The following is a 21,612-nucleotide window of genomic DNA, read 5'->3' as shown; positions in this document are numbered from 1 at the left end:
TACAAAATATAATTACCTGGGCGTATCTTATAAAGATGGAATTATTAACACGCATTAAATGTATGTTTTTATTCAAAGCTAACCCTGAATTTGTTTTTCGAGTCAAGAATTTAATCCAGGCACTCTCTTAGACACCTTGAAATTTATTTAAAGGGGCCTCACAGTAAAGACAACCACGCACTAATTGAAAACAAATAAATAAATAAAACGACGCGTTTCGAATGTGTTCCCTTTTTCTGGTTACATTTCTAAAAATATCAATAGAAACAACAACAACAACAATAATACGTTTTATTCATCGACTCTACTCTACAACCTTAGGTGTCCATGGAGACCAGATATCACCATGGTAACAGTCAATCTGCCGAAAGCTCGCACGAGGGCGCTAAAGGAGCAGGATGGCGCGTGACCGCGTTGCAAAGAAGTGCGCTCCCTATTGGTGAGAGCGGGTTTTACACCCTGCCTCTGCACGCTGTGGCCAATATGCACTGTACTGTATATAGTGAAGCTCACGTGACCTGTCAGTTACGTTAATTAAGCTAGTTCTGTCAGAATTTTAATTAATATATAAAAGACATTCCAGAATCAGGAGCTCACAAGCTTAGAAAAGCATTTAAGATTATTTTATGGAAAAAAAAGTATAGGAAAACAGATTTTAAATTAAAGTAACAGGGTTGCGCATAGTAACAGGGTTGAATGGATGCATTTCTTTTGATTGTAGATCATGATATAAACGTGACAAAAAACGAATGCCATTTAATAATATTTAGGAGAATGAATTCTGTATGAATAAGGGATAATTAACACGACCGCAAACTGGCTCTGATCGAATATTCAGCGGTGTAATTGGCATGTCACACTAGGCTGACAACCTGATGTTAAAATTAATTATCAAAAACAGGACTGAACAGTGTGAATTAATCGATATTTTAGTAAGCAAAAGTTAGAATGTGGCGGCACGGTGGTGTAGTGGTCCAGGTTCGATTCCCGGCTCGATTCTCGTCTCTATGTGCATAGAGTTTGTATGTTCTCCTCGTGCTTGGTAGGTTTTTCCCGGGTACTCCGGCATCCTCCCACAGTCCAAAGATAGGCAATTTCCTATGTGTGTGTGTGTGTGTGTGTGTGTGTGTGCCCTGCGATGGATTGGCACCCAGTCCAGGGTGTACCCCGCCTCGTGCCCTAAGCCTCCTGGGATAGGCTCCTGGTCCCCGCTGTATAGAAGATGAGATGTTATAATGTTCATGTTTAATTTTCGTGCCTGACTGTAACTTAAGTAACTTTTTCCTGGCCTTACTCGTCTTATGAGCCTCTCTCCTTTTTTTCACTGGACTCTCTAACACTGCAGTCTTCTTGTATTTTCTTCTTCCCTGTTTCTACATCTTTTATCCACTTCTCTCTCTATTTGTATCGCTGTCTCCTCTGTTCATCGGCATCACGTCTGGCACGGTAGCGCCTCTGCTTTTTAGTAGCACTCAGTGGTGTGCCAGAACTCTGTAGAAATCAACAAAACATGTTTTATAGAAGTCTTTTATTAAAAAATGATCTGGACATCATTTAAACAGTTGAGTTCATTTTGATTTAATAATCCCATCCAGGTAATCGTTGCAACCTTAACATGCTTACGATAACTGGTGGAAACAGAAATCGTAAAATATTACTGTATTTTCATGAATATGAATTAATAAGTTTAAAACATGTAGATCATGCTAAATGAAATTACACTATAGAAAAATACATTGCCCTTACTGAATGGACTCATTGAGATGTAACCCTGTTAATCTAATTACAGTAACAGGTTGTAAATCAATGCTAATTTGAGCTTTTTTCTCTGGAGTAGATGCTAGCTGTGGAATGTAGCTCTACTGCTCCACTTAAGATTTTAAAACATTTTAAAGAAGGCCGTACATCCCTTAACGGCAATCCCTCCTGAGGTGGAACGCCTGATCCTTGAAAATCAACAGATGGGAACTGTACACACAATCATTCACAAACAAAACTTGCACATTACAGGAACTCTTCTGGGAGTTATTGCCACATCCCCTGTACAGTCCTGACCTCACTCCAAGCTATTTTCACATTTGGCCCATTAAGGGAGTTCCTGGGGGGCCGGTTTTTCAGATGTGAATCAGACAGGCTCATGATAATAAGCTATTCTGCACAATTCAAAAGTCTTGGTTTGTCTTAAACACCACTTGTAGAAAGATAGAAATTAAGCTATGTTGTCAGAAAAAGAAAAAAAAAACAGACAGCATTGTAGTTTTGTTAAAATGCCTTTATTAGTATAACAGTCTGTCTGCCTAATGTGGGTAAAAGAGTGACAGTGCATGTACAGAATAAATAAGTCTAAGTACATAAATATGCCGTGTAATTGAATTAACACACGAGACTCATCAGAACTGAAATGCAACATTTATCGTGTGTAAAATAGATCCTCAGCAGATGCATGTATAAGTACATAATATCAGATTGTACTACAGTATATCATAAGTATATATCCTTAACAAAAGGAAAAAACAAAAACAAAACACAGCTGGTAGAAATTTGGTTTAATTAGCAGATCTGCAAAGAGCAGAAATAGATACTTTGCGATTTTTCTTTGCATGTTTTTTTTTTTTTTTTCTTTGTTACAGGGATTCTTTTAACATAAGCATTTCTTTCCATCATGATAACCAGTTCCAGTTGCAAGGCGAATCAAAGGTTTGTTTTAATACTTATATTTTAAAACGAAAACAGTACAATTTTGATGTAAAGACATAAATTATGGAAGTATCAGAGCTTTGTATCAGTCTTTTAACTTTTAGTTTTAAATTTGCAGGTGTGGTTTCATCGTAATATGACATGAAATTGAAATTAATTATTAAAAACAAAACAAAAAAGTATTGTTCATTTTTAAACTGTAAGTGTTAGCAAATTGCTGTGGATTAAGAGGAATAAAGCACTGTCAGAATGTGCTGATTTTGGAAAACGCCAAGCTTCAGAGTGGAACAGTAACTCCGCAAGGAGTCAGGAAGACTTAAAAAGAGTCATCGTTATCATCAGCGAGGAAAAAGCATGATCGTCCAGACTAAATGATTATTCGTTCTTTCCCTGAGATTTAACTTCCGCATGTTCTCCTCTTTTAAACAACACTGTTGTCGAGTCTTGATGTTTAGCTACGGACTTCGTTTTTGTCCCTTTATTGTTTAAGCAGATTTTTAAAAAACTTTTTATGTTACATGTCGGCGTCGTTTCATAGAGAAGGTTTTTAGTTTAATGAAAGTCAGATACATAACACGTCCAAACATGCTAATCAAGGTAAATGGAAAACTAAACGTAAGGTGCTTCTGCATCAATGCAGAACAGTTTCCTACTTTATTGACAATTGCAGAAGTTAAAGCTGTTACGGGGAAAGCCTTCACCACTGAGATGTTTACATTCCTACAGTGTTAAGCAGATGAAATATATAACTTGTTCCTTAATACGGTGGTTCTCAAATCACAACCCACATTATTATATTTAGGGGTTCAAGTCAGATCGACTCAGACCTAATGTATTCAAATGATGGAAGGTTCAGAAGCAACGAGTTACTATCCAATACTGAATAACAAAATGTTTCTAAAAACAGACTTTTGAAATTGAAAATCTCTACGCAAGACCTTAATGAATAAATGTGAGACCCACAGAGTCGTCTACAGTTACCTGTGTTATCAGTGTTACCGCATGCCTAGTGTATGCTTGTTAGTTTTTCTTGTCATGGTATTTGATGTTTACGTTACTGAAAGATTTTCCCCCGAGCGGAAATGATCATGATGTTAGTGGACATTGTTTTTGGATGAGGAAAGAATAAAACCTTTGGACGAGTGGAAACCGGGACTTGTGCTGAAATTTCTGTTGGACAAAATGATGACACTCTGAGCTACATTTAATCCTGAGGCGTTGAGCAGTTCAGTAGTAGTCCCCTCCGTTTTTGCCTCAACACACACTACTATACAGTAAGTATTTGTTTTGGTTGGTCGTCTGGTCGAACCAGTCATGATCATTTCTCCTTTAAGAAAACATTTCAGTGCCTAAAACTTATATACGCTTCTATATGTAGGCATTTTCTCCGATAGCCTCATATCCGAGAGCCTCGCTCCTGGAGTATCTAAGAGGCAAAAAACACAAAAATTTAAATAAAGAAAGGTGTCATTATTTATAAGAATAAGAAACACACGACACACACTTTACCTTGGCTTTCTCACTCGGTTGGCTGTTATTACCGGATGACTGGTTTTGAAGCTCCTTGGAAACGACGCACAGAAACTCGGCTTGGTCTTCGCTGCCGTAGTTATAGGAGGAGCCGATGCTTACCAGCTGCAAACACACACACACACACACACACACACACACAGAAAAATGCAAAAAAAAAACAAAAAAAAAAAACATAAATAGAGGACATTACGCAATTGGGAAAAGTAAGAAAATTCTGCTGTATGGAAAAACAGCACAGCAAAAGGCACATGAGTAAACAGACACACACTCACACACACTCACACACACATAGCAGTGTGACAGTAGAAACATGCTTGAACATGCCCAGCGCACCTGATTGGGGCCCCGTTGTTACCAACTCACAAAAACAGAAACACACACATGCACAAACATGCTCATACACTTACTAGACGAAACGCTTATCAAAAACGACTCTTTATGCCAATGCTTTCATAAGCGGAAACAAGCCAAGCCCAACAAGAAGGCAAAGATGTACTTTAACTGAAATGTGGGTGAATTTTATTGCCGGACGCAGCAGGCGTTACTGGTCTAAACTTTAAACTACTAGATGTGTTTGGTGGTTTGTAAGTAAGTGAGTGTTTTCCCATGTACACCCAGGGCCGTATGCATGGTCTGTGATTCAATTCCAAAGGTTATGTCAATATTTACGCAGGTAAATTTATGTATATTAAGGGTTGAGGTATGCAGCATATGAGGATGCCAGATTTTTCTTGAGTCTTTTTTTTTCTAGACAAAGCATGATTAAAAAAAAATAAATTAGGGATAGAAATGCAGACTCAAGAAGTAAATAGCGTTTTTCAATTTTCTTTTATTCTTCGCCGAGAGCATCAAATGCATTTAAACATGATAAACAAAAAGATTAATATGATGACATATGAGAAAATGGAACGCACTGAAATGTTTTTCTAATTCATGGTTACAAAAGTTGATAATGGCTAGAATTTAATCATAAACCTAAATAATTATATGCCTACATTTTTTCCCCAACATTTTATTTACAATAATACATTTTATTTAACTTCATCTAAACTATAAATTACAACCCAAATTTTGAATAAAATAAAAACCTATAGAATTTAAAATCACGTGAGCCAATATTTTGGATAGAACACAGAGAACATAAATGTTTAAACAGAAATTTTACCATTTTATGCACAAAATGAGCTAGTTTCAAATTTGATGCCTGCTACAGGTGTCAAAAAAGTTGGGACGGGGGCATGTTTGCCATGGTGTAGCATCTCCTCTTCTTTTTAAAACAGTTTAAAGACGTCTGAGCATTGAGGTTATGAGTTTCTGAAGTTTTGGTGTTGGAATTTGATCCCTGATGTAGGTTTCCAGCTACTGAAGAGTTCATGGTTGTCTTTGACATATTTTTCATTTAGTGATGCGCCAAATGTTCTCTATAGGTGAAAGATCTGGACTGCAAACAGGCTAATTCAGCTCCCAGGCTCTTCCACTACGAAGCCATTGTGTTGTAATAGCTGCAGTATGTGGTACACAAGGCCTTCCCTGAAATAAACAACATCTGCTGGGGAGCATACGTTGCTCTAAAACCTTTATATACCTTTCAGCATTCATAGTGCCATCCAAAACATGCAAGCTACATACCCTACAAGCCCATACCGTATGCACTTATGCAGGACACCGCGGGGCTTCTGGACTGTGTTCACATAGGGCTTGCTTTTTGCGTAATAGAGCTTTAGTTGGCATCTGCAGATGGCATGGCGGATTGTGACACATACGACTGCACGGCCACTAGCAGCTCTAACATCGTTGTGAAGTTTGCGGACGACACAACAGTGGTGGGTCTTATCACCAACGGTGATGAGACGGCATACAGGGAGGAGGTTAGTGCCCTGACACATTGGTGCCAGGAGAATCATCTCTCCCTCAATGTCGGAAAGAGTTGATAGTGGACTTCTGGAGGTGTAGAGGTGCACATTCCCCCATCATCATCAACGGCGCTGCTGTGGAGAGAGTGAGCAGCTTCCGTTTCCTGGGTGTTCACATAGCAGAGGATCTCACATGGTCAGTTCATACTGGCAAAACAGTGAAGAAGGTGCAGCAGCGACTCTTCTTTCTCAGGAGAAAGAAGAGATTTGGCATGAGCCCCCGCATACTCAGGACCTTCTACCACTGTGCCATCGAGAGCATTCTCACTGGATCCATCACGACCTGGTACGGCAACAGCACCACCTACAACCGCAAAGCTCTGCAGAGAATGGTGCGGTGTTCTGAAAGGATAATTGAAGGTGAGCTTTCCTCCCTCCAGGACATCTACAGAAGGCAGTGCCTGAGGAAAGCGAGGAGGATCATCAAAGACTCCAGTCACCCCAGCAACCACCTATTTATACTGCTCCCATCAGGCAGGAGGTATGGAAGCAACCGGTCCCGAACCAGCAGGCTGAGGGACAGCTTCTATCATCAGGCCATCAGACTGCTGAACACTGACCAATAGGTCTTCATAGACACTACACTGTCACTTTCACACTGTCACTTTATAGTCACTAAGCCACTTTATGCACTCCATACTGCACATAATTGCCTTTTGCACAACATTCATTCTGGACATTCTCTATACATTTATACACAAGTAGACACACTCACAACCGTGTGTGTATGTGTATATACATGTATGCATATGTGTGTATGTGTATATATATGTATATATTGGGGTTACAAGATGGCGCCGGTGAAGTCAGCTGCCGTCACGACTGCTCTGACCACCTTTTTTTTGTTTTTGTTTTTTAAGTTAGTTTTCAGTGTTTTAAAATCGGGAAAATTACCACCATGGGGTACATTAGTTATGATAGAGACACTCTTGTTTCTATTGGTGTTCAATGTACTCACAACTCGACTTTTTTAACTCCGGGTCCGAACTGGCCGAGTAAGATCCTGAGGGACAACAAAGGACGCGACGCGAAGCGGCGGCCCCGAGGGAAACGAGCCGGCGTCAGGAACAGGCTGAGAGCCGATGCACACCGCACACCTCTGCCTAGCATCCTAGCTCGCCAACGTCCAGTCACTGGAGAACAAGCTCGATGACCTCAGGGCCAGGGTAAAGTTCTAGAGAGACATTCGGGACTGCAATCTCCTCTGCTTCACCGAGACATGACTGAACCCAGCGGTGCCGGACCACGCCATCCAGCCGGCCGAGTTCTTCTCGGTTCACCGCATAGACAGGACGCGGGACTCGGGGAAATCAAGAGGAGGCGGCGTGTGTTCAATGGTGAACAACAGCTGGTGCAACAGCGCGAGTGTTGTTCCTCTCACACGCTCCTGCACACCAAATCTGGAACTACTGTCCGTCATGTGTCGTCCTTTTTATCTTCCTAGGGAGTTTACATCGGTCATAATCAGCGCCGTTTATATTCCACCACAAGCAGACACGGACACTGCCTTATGCAAGCTGCATGAGGCACTCGCACAGCACCAAACACAGCATCGGGACAGCTGCGCTTATTGTGGCGGGGGACTTTAACAGGGCCAACCTTAAAAGCGCAGCGCCGAATTTATTAACATATCACTTGCCCCACCAGGGGTGAAAGGACACTGGACCACTGTTACACTACAGTCAGGGACGGCACAATCTCACCCTCCGTTTGGTAAATCCGACCATGCCGCCATCTTCCTCATGCCAAAATACAAACAAAGGCTGAAACAGGAAGTTCCGGTTTAGAGGGAGGTCGCGCGCTGGACAGACCAATCGGTGGCCGCGTTACAGGACGCACTTGACGCAGACTGGGACATGTTCCGAAACAGCTCCGATGGTGACGTCAGCGTGTTTACGGAAGCGGTTGTGGGATTCATCAGGAAACTTGCGGATGATACCGTGGAAAAAATCTGAACGTTTCCCAACCAGAAGCCGTGGGTGGATAAAACCATTCGCGACGCTCTGACATCTCGCACCGCTGCCTACAACACGGGACTTGCGTCGGGGGACATGGAACCGTACAAGGCTGCGTCATACAACGTCCGGAAGGAGGTAAAAGAGGCGAAGCAGCGCTATGGGAGAAAACTAGAGTCACAGCTTCAACAGAGTGGCAGGGACTAAGGACAATTACGGACTATAAAACACCAACATCCGGTATGACGAACGCGGACGCGACTCTGGCAGACGAGCTGAACACCTTCTATGCTCGCTTCGAGGCTGCAGCTAAAGCCCCTAGCAATGTTTATGCTAGCGGCGCCAACGGCTACAGACAGGAAGACACTGCCAGCACCGGAAACGCGTTCATCATCACCAAGCATGATGTGAGGAGAGCCTTCAAGAAAGTGAACACCAGGAAAGCAGCAGGACCAGACGGCATCTCAGGTCGTATTCTTAGAGCCTGCGCAGACCAGCTAGCATCTTTATCTTTAGCCCCTTTATCTTTAGCCTCTTTATCTCAGTCGGTGATCCCCACATGCTTTAAGGAGTCCATCATTGTTCCTGTTCCGAAGAAACCTCATCCTGCTTCTCTCAATGACTATCGCCCTGTAGCCCTCACCTCAGTGATGAAGTGCTTTGAACGCCTAGTCAGAGACTTCATCATTTCTTCACTACCGGACACACTCGACCCACTACAGTTTGCATACCGCCAGAACCGTTCCACAGACGATGCAATCTCACATCTCCTCCACACATCACTTACTCACCTGGACACTAGGAAAGGGAATTATGTTAAAATGCTCTTCATCGACTACAGCTCTGCATTTAATACCATAATTCCCTTCACACTCACCACCAAGCTGGAGCACCTGGGACTCAGCTCACCAATGTGTCAGTGGATCTTCAATTTTCTGACTGGCAGACCATAGGCAGTAAGGATGGGGCACTTGATCTACAGCAAGCGGTGCTGGACCAAGGCCAGGTAGATCGTGAAGGACCTCAGCCATCCCAACAATGGACTGTTCTCTCTGTTGCGGTCTGGGAAGCGATTCCGCTCCCAGAAGGCCAACACAGAGAGACTGAGGAGGAGCTTCTTTCCGCAGGCGATAAGGTCTCTCAATCACACCACCACACAGGAGTAATATCTTTTAAACATTGTCATTGACTGGACAATCATGGACACATTCATGCAATACATATTTACATATCTGAAACCATTGCACATGACACTTTCATAAGTCATTTTCATAAGTCACTTTTCATGCATATTTGCACAGCCATTGCCACTTTAAAACACTTTAAAATTTATATACAGTATATATACCCCCCCCCATATTCCTATATTTTGTAATATTTATTTATTTATTATGCCCTCATTTGGACAGTTTGTTTATTTTACTAGTTACATTTATTTTCTTTCATATTTCTTTTTATTAATATTTATTCCTTATATATGGTTTTATTTTCTTTTTAAGGTCACCGGCGGTCGTACAAGCATTTCACTGCATATCGTACTGTGTATATCTGTGTATGTGAGAAATAAAATTAGAATTTGAATTATATGTGTGTATATTCTGTATGTGTATATATGTATACTTGTACTCACTCTTTTTTTTCATTTATAAAATTTATATATATATTTTTAATAATACTTGCACAATATTTATACTACTGTATTATTCATATGTATATTTATTCTTATAATTGTACACCACTATTGCTTGTGTAGCTTGCACATACGAATTTCACTCACATGTACTGTACCAGTGTACCAGTAACATGATGTGACAATAAAAGTGACTTGACTTGACTTGTGATTACTGTTAGTGGTTTCTGGAAGTATTCCTGGACCCATTAAGTAATGTCACTGACACAATCATGCCGATAAGTGATGCAGTGTCGTCTGAGGGCCCGAAGATCTTCGGCCTTGTTCCTTATACACAGAGATTTCCCCAGTTTCTCTGAACCTTTTGATGATGTTATGCACTGTAGATGATGAGGTTTGCACAGCCTATCCAATTTGATGTTAAGGAACATTGTTTTTAAAGGATTCCACAATCGTTTTACACACTTTTTCTCAGATTAGAGAGAGTTTGCCTCTCTAAGACATCCCTTTTATAGTTAATCATGTTATAGATTTAATGTCGATTGACTCAATTAGTTGCTAGATGAATCTTTTTAAAATTTCTTGCTTTTTCATTACTTTGTTGCCCCCTTTGCCAACGGTTTTGCGATCTGTTTAATTATTTGTTATGTTCTCTGTGTTCTATTGGAAAAAAAATATTGGCTTATGTGATTTGAAAGTCTTTTAGTTATCATTTTATTTAAATGTAAAAACATCCCAACATTTCTGCAATTCGGGGTGTATAAATTAGTGAGGAATGATTACCATCACAAATGTTTACACACTAACACAGTGATGAAGACTGTAGTAGCAAGACGAGGATGTAAAGGTAAATGATTAAAAGCGGGTGTTGAGCAAGATGAGCCGTGCAACCACACGACAAAGCGACGACACTAGGTAACGGAATTGAGGGACACACCTCTCCGCAGTAAGCAGGGTGAGTTTGACACGATTCCTCCCCCTTCACCTCGCGAGACACAATCAGGAGAAACTCCGACTTCTGTGTCTGCCCATAGCCTACACTGACAAGCTGGAATGACCAATCAGAGCCCTTAATCTTAACAAAGCTCTTCAGCCAGTGAAGGGATGAATGGACAAGTGCAGGAGACTCGCTCATTCTCTCTCACCTGCTCAAACTTCCATCCATCTGACATGGTGGAGACCATCTGAGTGAGTTCCTCTTCCTGACACTGCAACACCCTGTACACATGCTTCAGTGGAGTCTGAAAAATAGAAAGAAAGAGAACTTGAATGCTTTTCTGTTATTTGCCTTCTGTAGTGAAAATTTAGGGGTCATAAATCCTTACTCACATGTAGGGTTTTCGCATCTCGTTCTCTGATCCGGTCCTTGATAAGTTTAATCAAAGACGTGATGTTGTAGAACTCGGCTTCTTCAAGAGCTCCTAAAATACAAATCTTCATTTCATACTTTTGAAATTTGGCATTTGGTGGCCACGACTGACTAAGGTGTAGGGACGAGATACTATGCTATGGCCATGACTTACTAAGATGTGGAAACGAGATACTATGTTGTGGCTACCACTTACTAAGGCATGGGAACAAGATACTATGTCGTAGCTACTATTTACTAAGGCATGGGAACAAGATACTATGTCGTAGCTACTATTTACTAAGGCATGGGAACAAGATACTATGTCGTAGCTACTACTTACTACGGCGTGGGAACAGGATACTATCTTGTGGCTAAGACTTACTAAGGTGTGGGTATAATGCAATATAAAATAGTATAATGCACGTCCACGAGATACTGTATTGTGGCTTAAGAACATGCAGTAATGAGATTATTCATGTTCTGGATGTGACAAGATTGTTGTTTTGGAGTTTCGCTGCGTGTCAATAAGTAATTAAAGGTAATCTTCCGTCTAAATGTTATGAGGTTATTAAGATGTGGCCACAATATAATATCTGATGGCCATGCATTATACTATTTTGTTGTGACCAAAACATAGTATCATTGGTTCCCATGCCTTACAAGTCATGACCACAACATAGTGTCTTGTTCCTGATCCTTAGTTAGTCAGGGCCACAGCATAGTATCTGGTTTCTGCGCCTTAGCAAGTCGTGGCCACAAAAAAGTATAATATCTTGTTCCTGTGCCTTAATAAGTTGTGACCACAGCACAGTATCTTGTTTCCATGCCTTAGTAAGTCATGGCCAAAGCATAGTATCTTGTTCCCATGCCTTTGTTAGTCATTGCCACAGCATAGTATCTGGTTTCTGCACATTAGTAAGTCATGGCCACAACATTTTATCTTGTTCTCACGCCTTAGTACTGTACATCGTGGCCACAGCATAATATCTTTTTCCCATGTCTTAGTAAGTCATAAATACAGCATAGTATCTTGTTTCCATGCCTTAGTAAGCTGTGGTCACAACACAGTATCTCATTTCCAAGCCTTAGTAAATCATGGCCACAGCTTAGTATCTTGGTCCCATGCCTTAGTAATTCATGGCCATAGTATAGTATCTTGTTTCCAAACCTTAGTAAGTTATGGTCACAACATAGAATCTTGTTTCCACACCTTAGTAAGTCGGGTCACAGGATCGTATCTTGTTCCCTTGTCTTAGTAAGTCATAACCACAGCATAGTATCTTGTTTCCATGCCTTAGTAAGTTGTGGCCACAACACAGTATCTCATTCCCAAGCCTTAGTAAGTCATAACCACAGCATAGTATCTTGTTCCCATGTCTTAGTAGGTTGTGGCCACAACAGAGTATCTTGTTCCCACGCCTTAGTAAGTCATGGCCATAGTATAGTATCTTGTTTCCAAACCTTAGTAAGTTATGGCCACAACATAGAATCTTGTTTCCACACCTTACTAAGTCGGATCACAGGATTGTATCTTGTTCCCTTGTCTAAGTAAGTCATAACCACAGCATAGTATTTTGTTCCCATGCCTTAGCAAGTTGTGACCACAACATAGTATCTTGTTCCTTTGCCTCACTAAGTCGTGACCACAGCATAGTATCTTGTTCCTGCATCTTAGTAAGTTGTGGCCACATCATAGTGTCTTGTTCCCACATCTTAGTAAGTTGTGGCCACAACATAGTTCCTAATCTAATTAGTATTTTAACATGAGACACACCAAAGCAATACTTACAGTATGTCAACGGATCAAGCAGAAAACAAATCCAAGATTTAAAAACTGAAAGCACACACATGCAATAACAGGCAGATTGTATATCTGGAGCAGGGTAAAGGATAATCATGCAGACAGAAGAACACCACAATTACTACAGGGAAGAGCATAGTACCCTCTTTCCTGTGCCTTATTAAGTCGTGGCCACAGCATAATATATGGTTTCCATGCCTTAGTAAGTCCTGGCTACAGCATAGGATTGTGTTCCCGTGCCTTAGTAAGTAATGACCATAGCATAATATCTTGTTCCCATGTCTCAGTAAGTTATGGCCACAACATAGAATCTTGTTTTCACAAGATAGGATCTTGTAAAAATAGGCTGTCCCACGTCTTAGTAAGTCATAATCACAACACAGTATCTCATTCCCAAGCCTTAGTAAGTCATGGCCACAGCTTAGTATCTTGTTCCCATGTCTTAGTAGGTTGTGGCCACAATATAGTACCTTGTTCCCGTGCCTTAGTAAGTCATGGCCATAGTATAGTATCGTTTCCAAACCGTAATAAGTTATGGCCACAACATAGAATCTTGTTTCCACACCTTAGTAAGTCATAACCACAGCATAGTATCTTGTTCCCATGCCTTAGCAAGTTGTTGCCACAACATGGTATCTTGTTCCTTTGCCTTAGTAAAGGCCACAGCATAGTATCTTGTTCCCGTGTCTTAGTAAGTCGTGGCCACAACATAGTATCTTGTTCCCACACCTTAGTAAAGGCCACAGCATAGTATCTTGTTCCTGTGTCTTAGTAAGTCGTGGCCACAACATAGTATCTTGTTCCCACACCTTTGTAAAGGCCACAGCATAGTATCTTGTTCCCATGCCTTAGCAAGTTGTGGCCACAACATAGTATCTTGTTCCCGTGTCTTAGTAAGTCGTGGCCACAACATAGTATTTTGTTCCCACACCTTAGTAAAGGCCACAGCATAGTATCTTGTATCGTGTCTTAGTAAGTCGTGGCCACAACATAGAATTTTTTTTCCACACCTTAGTAAGTCATAACCACAGCATAGTACCTTGTTCCCATTCCTTAGCAAGTTGTGGCCACAACATGGTATCTTGTTCCTTTGCCTTAGTAAAGGCCACAGCATAGTATCTTGTTCCCACACCTTAGTAAGTCGTGGCCACAACATAGTTCCTCTGCCTTAGTATGTCATGGCAACAGCATATTATCTTGTTCCCGTGTCTTAGTAAGTTGTGGCCACAACATAGTATCCTGTTTCCAAACCTTAGTAAGTTATGACCACAGCATAGTCCCTTGTTTGCATGTTTTAGTAAGTTGTGGCCAAAACATAGTATTGTGTTCTCATGCCTTCGTACTGTACGTAGTGGCCAAAACCTAGTATCTTGTTTTTCACGCCTTAGTGAACCAGGGTCAAGCACTGACAGTGCACATTAGTAAGGTTCAGGACAAAGGGAAACACCTAGCAACACTCTAGCAACTTCCTAAAGTAATATAGCAACCAACTAAAATACCACAGCACCCACATAGCAACACCCTAGCCACCATCTACAGCAGTGGTTCTCAAAGTGTGGGGCGCCCCACTAGTGGGGAATACAGACATGACAGGTGGGGCGCAATGAACGGGAGGGAATTAGTGGAAAATAATAGGAAAGTACCTATTCTAATTTATGCTTTTCTTTATTGACAATAAACATTGGACACTCGAAACTAAACAATCACATGCAAAGAAATGGATCATTAATACAAGTAAATTAAAATAACATCAGAGAAAAAGTGGAACCATAGTGCAACAATAACGGTTTAACGTCGGCATGTTAATTTCAGAGGAAGAATATATAAGGAAACATTCGGTATTATATATGTCATTTCATTTATTCCAATGTGTATGCTGATGTTTCTGTATTTTTTCAGGCAGTACTAGTCTGGCATTTCTAGTTTTCCAGTGTTGTAACAAAGTTGCTTTTTGATCCTTCAGGCGCTGAACAGAAGGGAAGATCAATATCGTCTCCACTTTTTGTTGCTATGCGGCATTTTGCGATGATCCCTAAGTCACTCGTTGCGCCGTAGAGAATTTTAAGGCGGATGTAGCTGAAAGACAATGTAGAGAGGAAATATATCTGGGTATCTTATTTGTGGGTTTATTTACGCAGCTATTGAATTTGGAGATGCGAATGTCAAACTAACTTTACCGCGGACACAAACACGTGTTATGCGCTAAAGTGCCCCCCTGCCACGGATTGCCCCCCTACATAATCTCTATCAAATATTATATTAGGACATGCATTCAAAGGTTTATTATTATCAAATATATTATTACTATTATAATTAACCCTAGGCACGTGACGGGGGGGCATTTTAGAGCATAACACCGGGTCAGTAGCGTACTGTATGTAGTGAGCATAATAACATCAATGGATACATTTGTTACATGGACCACAAAAAAGCAGGTGATTCAGCATCATCAGCCTAATCAACCTAAAAGCCTATGATGAAGCCTATGTTGCGCTTGTATTCATGGTGGGGATGATGGGATAGAGGGAAGACCTGTGTGTGTTTTGTGTCTTAAACCGCTGACAGCATGAGACCCAACAAAGTAGGAAGACACTTAGAGACAACACACCCCAGTCACGTTAATAAGCCACTCGACTTCTTTGAAAGAAAGCTCTAGATAAGTGACGAAGTAAGCCTGTTATAACAATTGCACGTGTATTTTATTTGTTTTGAACTTGGCGTTATTTGATCTTATTGGTTTAGAAATTGATTTTTCAATAAATAGTACACTTGGCCGTTTTCGTTATCATTTTGTTGACAAGTGGGGCTTGAAAATTCGCCCACCGCCTTAAGTGGGGAATGACAGAAAATGTTTGAAAACCACTGCTCTACAGTAACATAACAACCACATAAAAACCATAGGTCCAGGACAGAGGGAACAACCTGGCAACATCTAAGCAACTTCGTAAAATAATATCGAAACAACCTAAGATAACCACCTAGTAACACCCTAGCAACCACCTCGAAACATTCTAGCAACCACATGGCACATTGGATCACCTTATATGCAGTGGAACATAAGGGATGTGTGTGCGTGTGTGTGCGTGTGTGTGTGTACCTTCTTACCTTCTTCAGTCAGATTTTTGTTGAGGACTAGTTTGCCGTGTCTCAGGTAATTCAGCACAGGCCCAAAATATACTGGATCTCTGTCAATCAAATATGCACCCACCTCATCCTGCCGGACACACACACACACACACATTAAAGCTTAAGTTTTATAGTACATTGCCACTATAAAATACACAATTGTGTGATCTAAGATCTAAAATACTCGTCCATGGCAGATGAGGTTAAATATTAATGCACAGAGGAGTGTGTGTTCACTTCAGACCAGCAGCTTGCTCCTTAATAGCAGGAGGTTCATGAATAAAACACACATTGAGTGTGTGTGTGTGTGCATTGCCCATGAGAAGAGCAGTTCTCTATCTTCTGCCTCCATTTAGAGACTTTATATATTAGATGTTCTGTTTCCATTTCATCATAAAACATACTTATAGTTAGAATATGCTTTTCACCAGTTGGTATAGTTTATTTTTATGATTTTTGTTATATGCACTTGACATATGTACCATGTTGTATTGTACCATGACTCTTTTTTTTAAGTATATAAATGCCTTAAAGATTAAAATTTTATTTTTATTTACAAAATTTAACATTTATATTGTGATTACAGCGATTAATTCGTCTTCTTATGTTCTGTAGCTCGCATTGTGGTCCATTACAGGAATAAATATTACACCTAAAAATACAACAGTACAACAGGACAAGGTGGATAAGTGTTCATCCAGGCACGATTTCTTTTGAGAGTTATAATGGCCAGAAAACGTGGGATTATATGAGATCGGTGAGGATTTAGGATCTTTTGAGATTATAATCTACGATTAGGCCATGCAAGGAGGAGCGGCAGCTGGAGACAGGGACAGGTGGACAGTTGAAGTCTAAAATGTTAAATCCATGGGCACTAAAATACCACTGTAGCTCAAAAAGCCTTTGAAAAAAATATGACTTGCGCAGCTGTTAAAATCCCATGACCGCGTCACTTTGCATCACTGTGGATAAAAGCATCTGTGGGATTTAATGCAGAAAATGCTTTGGCGGCTTGAAAGATTTATGTGAGGGAGCAGGGAATCTGTATCTATAACGTGTAAAGCATATTGTTCAGGTTTATTGGGTTAAAAGAAATTCGAGGATGCTTGAAAAGTTCGTGTCAAAGTGGATTTCAGCTGCTCTATATGTGCACATTTATTCACTTATCCTTCCATTACACATTTCATGTTTCAGTCTTACTGCTGCTGAGACACCCACACACCATTTTTTTTTACATTTCTATATTCATACATTTTATACCTCAGTTTACAAAATTCTCTATTTTAGGTCACAGGCAGTCGTATAAGCATTTCACTGCAAATCATCATGTGTATGGTTGTGTACATGAGAAATAAAATTTTTATTTGAACATCACCTTTAACCACTGCAGCTACCCCAAAGCCCCAGGGTTCATCATGTCCATTCAGTGAGAATGTAGATGAGTTTGTGCGAGAGACAGACTCTTGTTCATGAGTGAAAGGGAAGAACTTTGTGTCAGTGTTGTACCCACACGGCATATCTTTACCCCTTTTTTTTTATAACCTTTTTTTTTTTAAATAGTGCTATATAATTTCCCTTTGCACGTTCTGCACATTTTGTGTAATTTTTATCAATATATATATATATAAAACAAAAATTCTTTGTGTTTGTTTGTCCGAAGTAGATGTTTCTCACCTGATGTGACTGTAGGCATCATCATCATGATCATCTTTTATAAAAATAAAAAAAAAAATGATAAAAAAAGGGAATCACAGGATCATCCACTTTTGTCATACTATGAGCTGCTGAAATGACAAAGCGGACCGAAGAATGTCTACGGCGGAAGCATGTGCGCCAGGCTGAGCTCATAGTTACACCCCGATCAGACAACAGGGCGTCTACAGCGACAGCGCACATCTGGTATTTTACAAATTTCTATCTGAACTTATAAAATCTGTACATTTGTCTCAAAGTTTCTATTTGACATTTTTCTTAGTACAATTTTTCTTTTATTGCAATACAATTTTTCCATCTTCCTGTTCTGTCTTTCCACATTAGGTCAGGACCAGTCATATAAATATTCCAGTGCATATCATCACACTATGTACAATTGTGTACGTGACATAAAATTTGAATCTGATTTGAATTTTATTTTGTAATCTCATGACAGCGAAACGCAAAGCAGCAGACGGGAGAACAATTTATACAACATTTTACACACAACATGGGCTTACTTTATTTTTATTTGTTTCGTGTGTAAAAAAGTTGTGCTTAAATGTTTTGCTGCTTAAGCCTAACTTTTATTTACAAAAATTCATAACTTCATAAAATGTGTGTATTATGTAGGGAGCATATTTACATGTCGTGACACCCACAAAACTTCACAAAAGGTCATACGCACAAAATGACCAACGAGAATAAAGTCTTTCAGAGGTGGAAGTTATTTAAGATTCAATTCTGCACTCATAAAAATATCTAATACAAGCTTAATTAACGTTAAGGCTTGAGATATTCGTTTATACGGCGCCATTTCTTTTGTCATAATTGAATAATTAGTTTTATTTGACTTCATCTATAGGTTTAAGTGACTTACTTTTTTAATTTTAGATTTTTAAACGTTTAACAGGAGTGGAACCCGATGCATTCTGGATACTTTTCTGCTCAAGCATTTCACTGCATATTATAGTGTGTATTGTTGTGTACAGTATGTGACATAAATTTTTTATCTGATTTGAATTGGATTTTGTAGTCTCACAGAACCCAAACGCAAATAAATTCAACATAAAGTTCATAATGTTATAACCCTAAACCTTACCCTTAAGATACTGTAGCGTTCTTTTCAACCTTAAACAGTCTGGCTGTTCTCATCGTATTATTATTTGTATTTTTATTTTATTACACCAACAAACCCACCCCTTATTCAATGTTTATTTTTTTTCACTATTCTGTGTGTAGCCGTTTCCAACATATTCAAACCAAACTGTGTTCACCTTGTTTCCCTCAGAATTCATAAAGTTGTGGGTGAAAGAGTGACACAAAGAGTGAAAGGTTGTTTTTATACAGCATGTTACTGTACATCTCTCTCTCTCTTTCTCTCTTTCTCTCTTCATGCCTGACTGAACCATTTCTAATCATGCAGAAAATGAAAGGTTGCCTATTAATCGTGTTTATAACAGCCTCTCACTGGGAGTTCTTTGGGACTTCCTGGTGGGAATGATGTCACTCTTTATTTAAATTAGCATGCTATTTCAGAATAGTGACAACTTTGCAAAAAAAAATAATAATAATAAATTAATAATTATTATTTTTATTATTATGTGAACAGGTATAATTAAACCATATGCACTTTTTTTTTTTATAATTGTTGCATGTAAAAGTAGGATAGTTACTGAGCCTTTGCTTTGTGCAATTTACAAGGGGGCGTGGTCAAAAAACAAACAATAAGCTTTTTCCTATGGTTATAAAGTTATCATGTGTATCATGTAAAACATATTTATTAGGCTTGTATACACATGATATGCTACTTGAATGTTTTAAATAAACATAAGTTTAAACAATTTAAATAGGTTTATTAATTATTCTATAATATACTTTTATTATAACTAGAAATTAAACACTTATAGAACCATACTTAGATCTAATACTTTAATATGCAGATGTTTTTATTGAATACACAGTATTTATATAATTTTCAAATGTAATCAAATCCACTAACAGGTGCAAAAATATAAAATGTTTATATTCAATTCAGATTTTTATTTTATCTTACAGTTTGAAAAAAGATTTGCAATGAAGACAATGTTATTGTTGCAATTGCATGAAGAGATTAATTTGTTATAGGATTATACAGACCGATAGCCTTGTCTATTTTTCTTACTAATGCATTTACACAGTATTAGAATTTACTGCATGTGTCTGATGATTTTTTTGATATTGAAATTTTATTTGTTAAAGCTCCAAACAGATAGACGTGCTACAAATATTAATTATATTAATTAAAATATTTATAGTGTTTTGGAGTTCACTTCTTGTTTTTATTGTTATAATTATGAATTTGTCATGTTTCTGTTTTTTTTGGGTTCTTGTACATTTAGGCATTTCACAGATTTATGTGCTTGATGTTGTTTTTCTAACTTTGCTCTCAAGTTTCTGAATGAACTTTTTGTGCTTTTTTGTTATGTTTTTTTAAAACTTGTAAAAACTGAATGTCATGTTTCAATAGTTTTAAAGTGTTTTTTTTTTTTTACGGGGTTGTATTTCTGAACATATTCAATATCATGGTTTTGAGGTTGTAGTTTTTTTATTTGTTTATTATTTCCATAATTTTTTTTGTTGTGTGTTTATTTTTTTCTTTTATTTCATTTTTTACTTATGTTTTTTTGGTTACACTGTCCTGTTTTGGAAATAATAATAATAATTATTATTATAAATTTTTTATATTAGAGGTGCTATTTAAAAACTTGTAGTCAGGGTTTTTATTTTTTTAGGGGGTTTCATTGTTCAGTGTTTTTTTTTATTGCTTTTATGTTTTTGAGTTTGTATTTCTGAATTTGTTGTCAACTTCTGGAATTTTTTTGTTTTTACTCTTTTACTCTTGGGTTATATGTTTTGTGGGGTTGCATTTCTGAACTGTCTGATTTCTGTTGTGGTGTTTTTGCCTTAGTCTTTGTGTATTTGTTTACACTTGTTTTTTTAGGTTTTATTGTAGTTTTTGAAATGTTCACTACGGATTATATATTTATCAATTCAATGGCAAGTTTTACTTTTTTTGTGTGCTTTTGGTCTAGCTTTTCCTATTTGTTGTCATGGTTTTAATTTCACTCTCATGTTTTTAAGATTCTTTCACTTTTTTCTGGGTTGATTATAATTTTAACTGTACTTTACTTTGTCTTTCTGGTTTTGTTTTTATTATTTTGGGTTTGTTCATGTGTTTTTGTCATGTCCACTCTGGTGTGTTAAGGAAATTTAATTAATAATAATTCAGAAGATCATTTCCTGAATTGATATGATTGTACTGATCATCATGCTGCAGGCTGTAAGTAGTAGAGTACGGCTCTTACTTGGTTTAACTAGGAGCAGTGTGTGTGTGTGTGTAGGTGTGTGTGTGTGTGTGTAATGCTGTAGTGCAGTACCTTGTCTGAGTGGAGCTCGGGATCCTCCTGACAGAGTCGGTACAGGAAAGACTTGGGCTCCCGGCACAGAGTTTGCGCGGTTGTGAGAAAGTAAGTGCCCCCCACGTTGAGCCTCACCCACCGAGACGAGCCGGTGAGCTTGCACGCGGACGGACTCGGACCCGGAGCCGCGGCGGCGGTGTCCATCTGTCTGTCTCTCAGTGTCTCTCAGTCTGTCTGTCTCAGTGTCTCAGTGTCTCTCAGTGTCACGTGAGTTTCAGGAGAAAAACTGGATGCAAAACTGTGTACAAGTTCAAGCTGATCGCATGTCTGCCCTCGACTACAGCGAGGGAAAACACACACACACACACACACACTCCCTCCTTCTCCTGGAAGTCTGACCGGGGTTGCCAGATCAGACAGAATCCCTCTCGCGCCGCTGCAGGAGCCCGCCACTCTGAATGACGTAATTCACACTGAAATGTTTGTGATGTGATTAGTATTAATTCTGTTGGT

At 39.2% G+C, this 21,612-nt stretch overlaps 1 protein-coding gene across 2 annotated transcripts; it reads right to left on the bottom strand.

Annotated features, from left to right (window-relative positions):
* Positions 1-2,251: 2,251 nt before the first annotated feature.
* On the bottom strand, positions 2,252-21,447 carry kctd5b (potassium channel tetramerization domain containing 5b). Of its 2 annotated transcripts, XM_053495371.1 has the most exons (7): positions 21,118-21,447; positions 15,986-16,094; positions 11,058-11,149; positions 10,874-10,969; positions 10,666-10,776; positions 4,207-4,332; positions 2,252-4,123 (listed from the first exon to the last, which is right to left on the bottom strand). In XM_053495371.1, exons 1-7 carry the CDS (start codon positions 21,301-21,303, stop codon positions 4,094-4,096), a joined length of 750 nt encoding a protein of 249 aa, XP_053351346.1. In that variant the 5' UTR covers positions 21,304-21,447; the 3' UTR covers positions 2,252-4,093. The 2 variants fall into 2 exon arrangements, with proteins under 2 accessions (XP_053351346.1, XP_053351347.1); XM_053495372.1 differs by lacking the exon at positions 10,666-10,776.
* Positions 21,448-21,612: the final 165 nt, after the last annotated feature.

Source organism: Clarias gariepinus, chromosome 4, assembly GCF_024256425.1.
Source record: "Clarias gariepinus isolate MV-2021 ecotype Netherlands chromosome 4, CGAR_prim_01v2, whole genome shotgun sequence".
In the NCBI taxonomy this organism is placed as follows: domain Eukaryota; kingdom Metazoa; phylum Chordata; class Actinopteri; order Siluriformes; family Clariidae; genus Clarias; species Clarias gariepinus.
This window is presented reverse-complemented; position numbering and strand designations above follow the sequence as displayed.

Bases quoted from the DNA above. Each gene is read 5' to 3' on its own strand.
- kctd5b (XM_053495371.1), bottom strand. From the start codon at position 21,303: ATGGACACCGCCGCCGCGGCTCCGGGTCCGAGTCCGTCCGCGTGCAAG. The intron at 11,150-15,985 runs GTAAGAAGGTAC...TTTGTATTTTAG, and splicing joins CAAAAATCTGACTGAAGAAG to GAGCTCTTGAAGAAGCCGAG. The intron at 10,777-10,873 runs GTGAGAGAGAAT...TGGTCATTCCAG, and splicing joins ATGGATGGAAGTTTGAGCAG to CTTGTCAGTGTAGGCTATGG.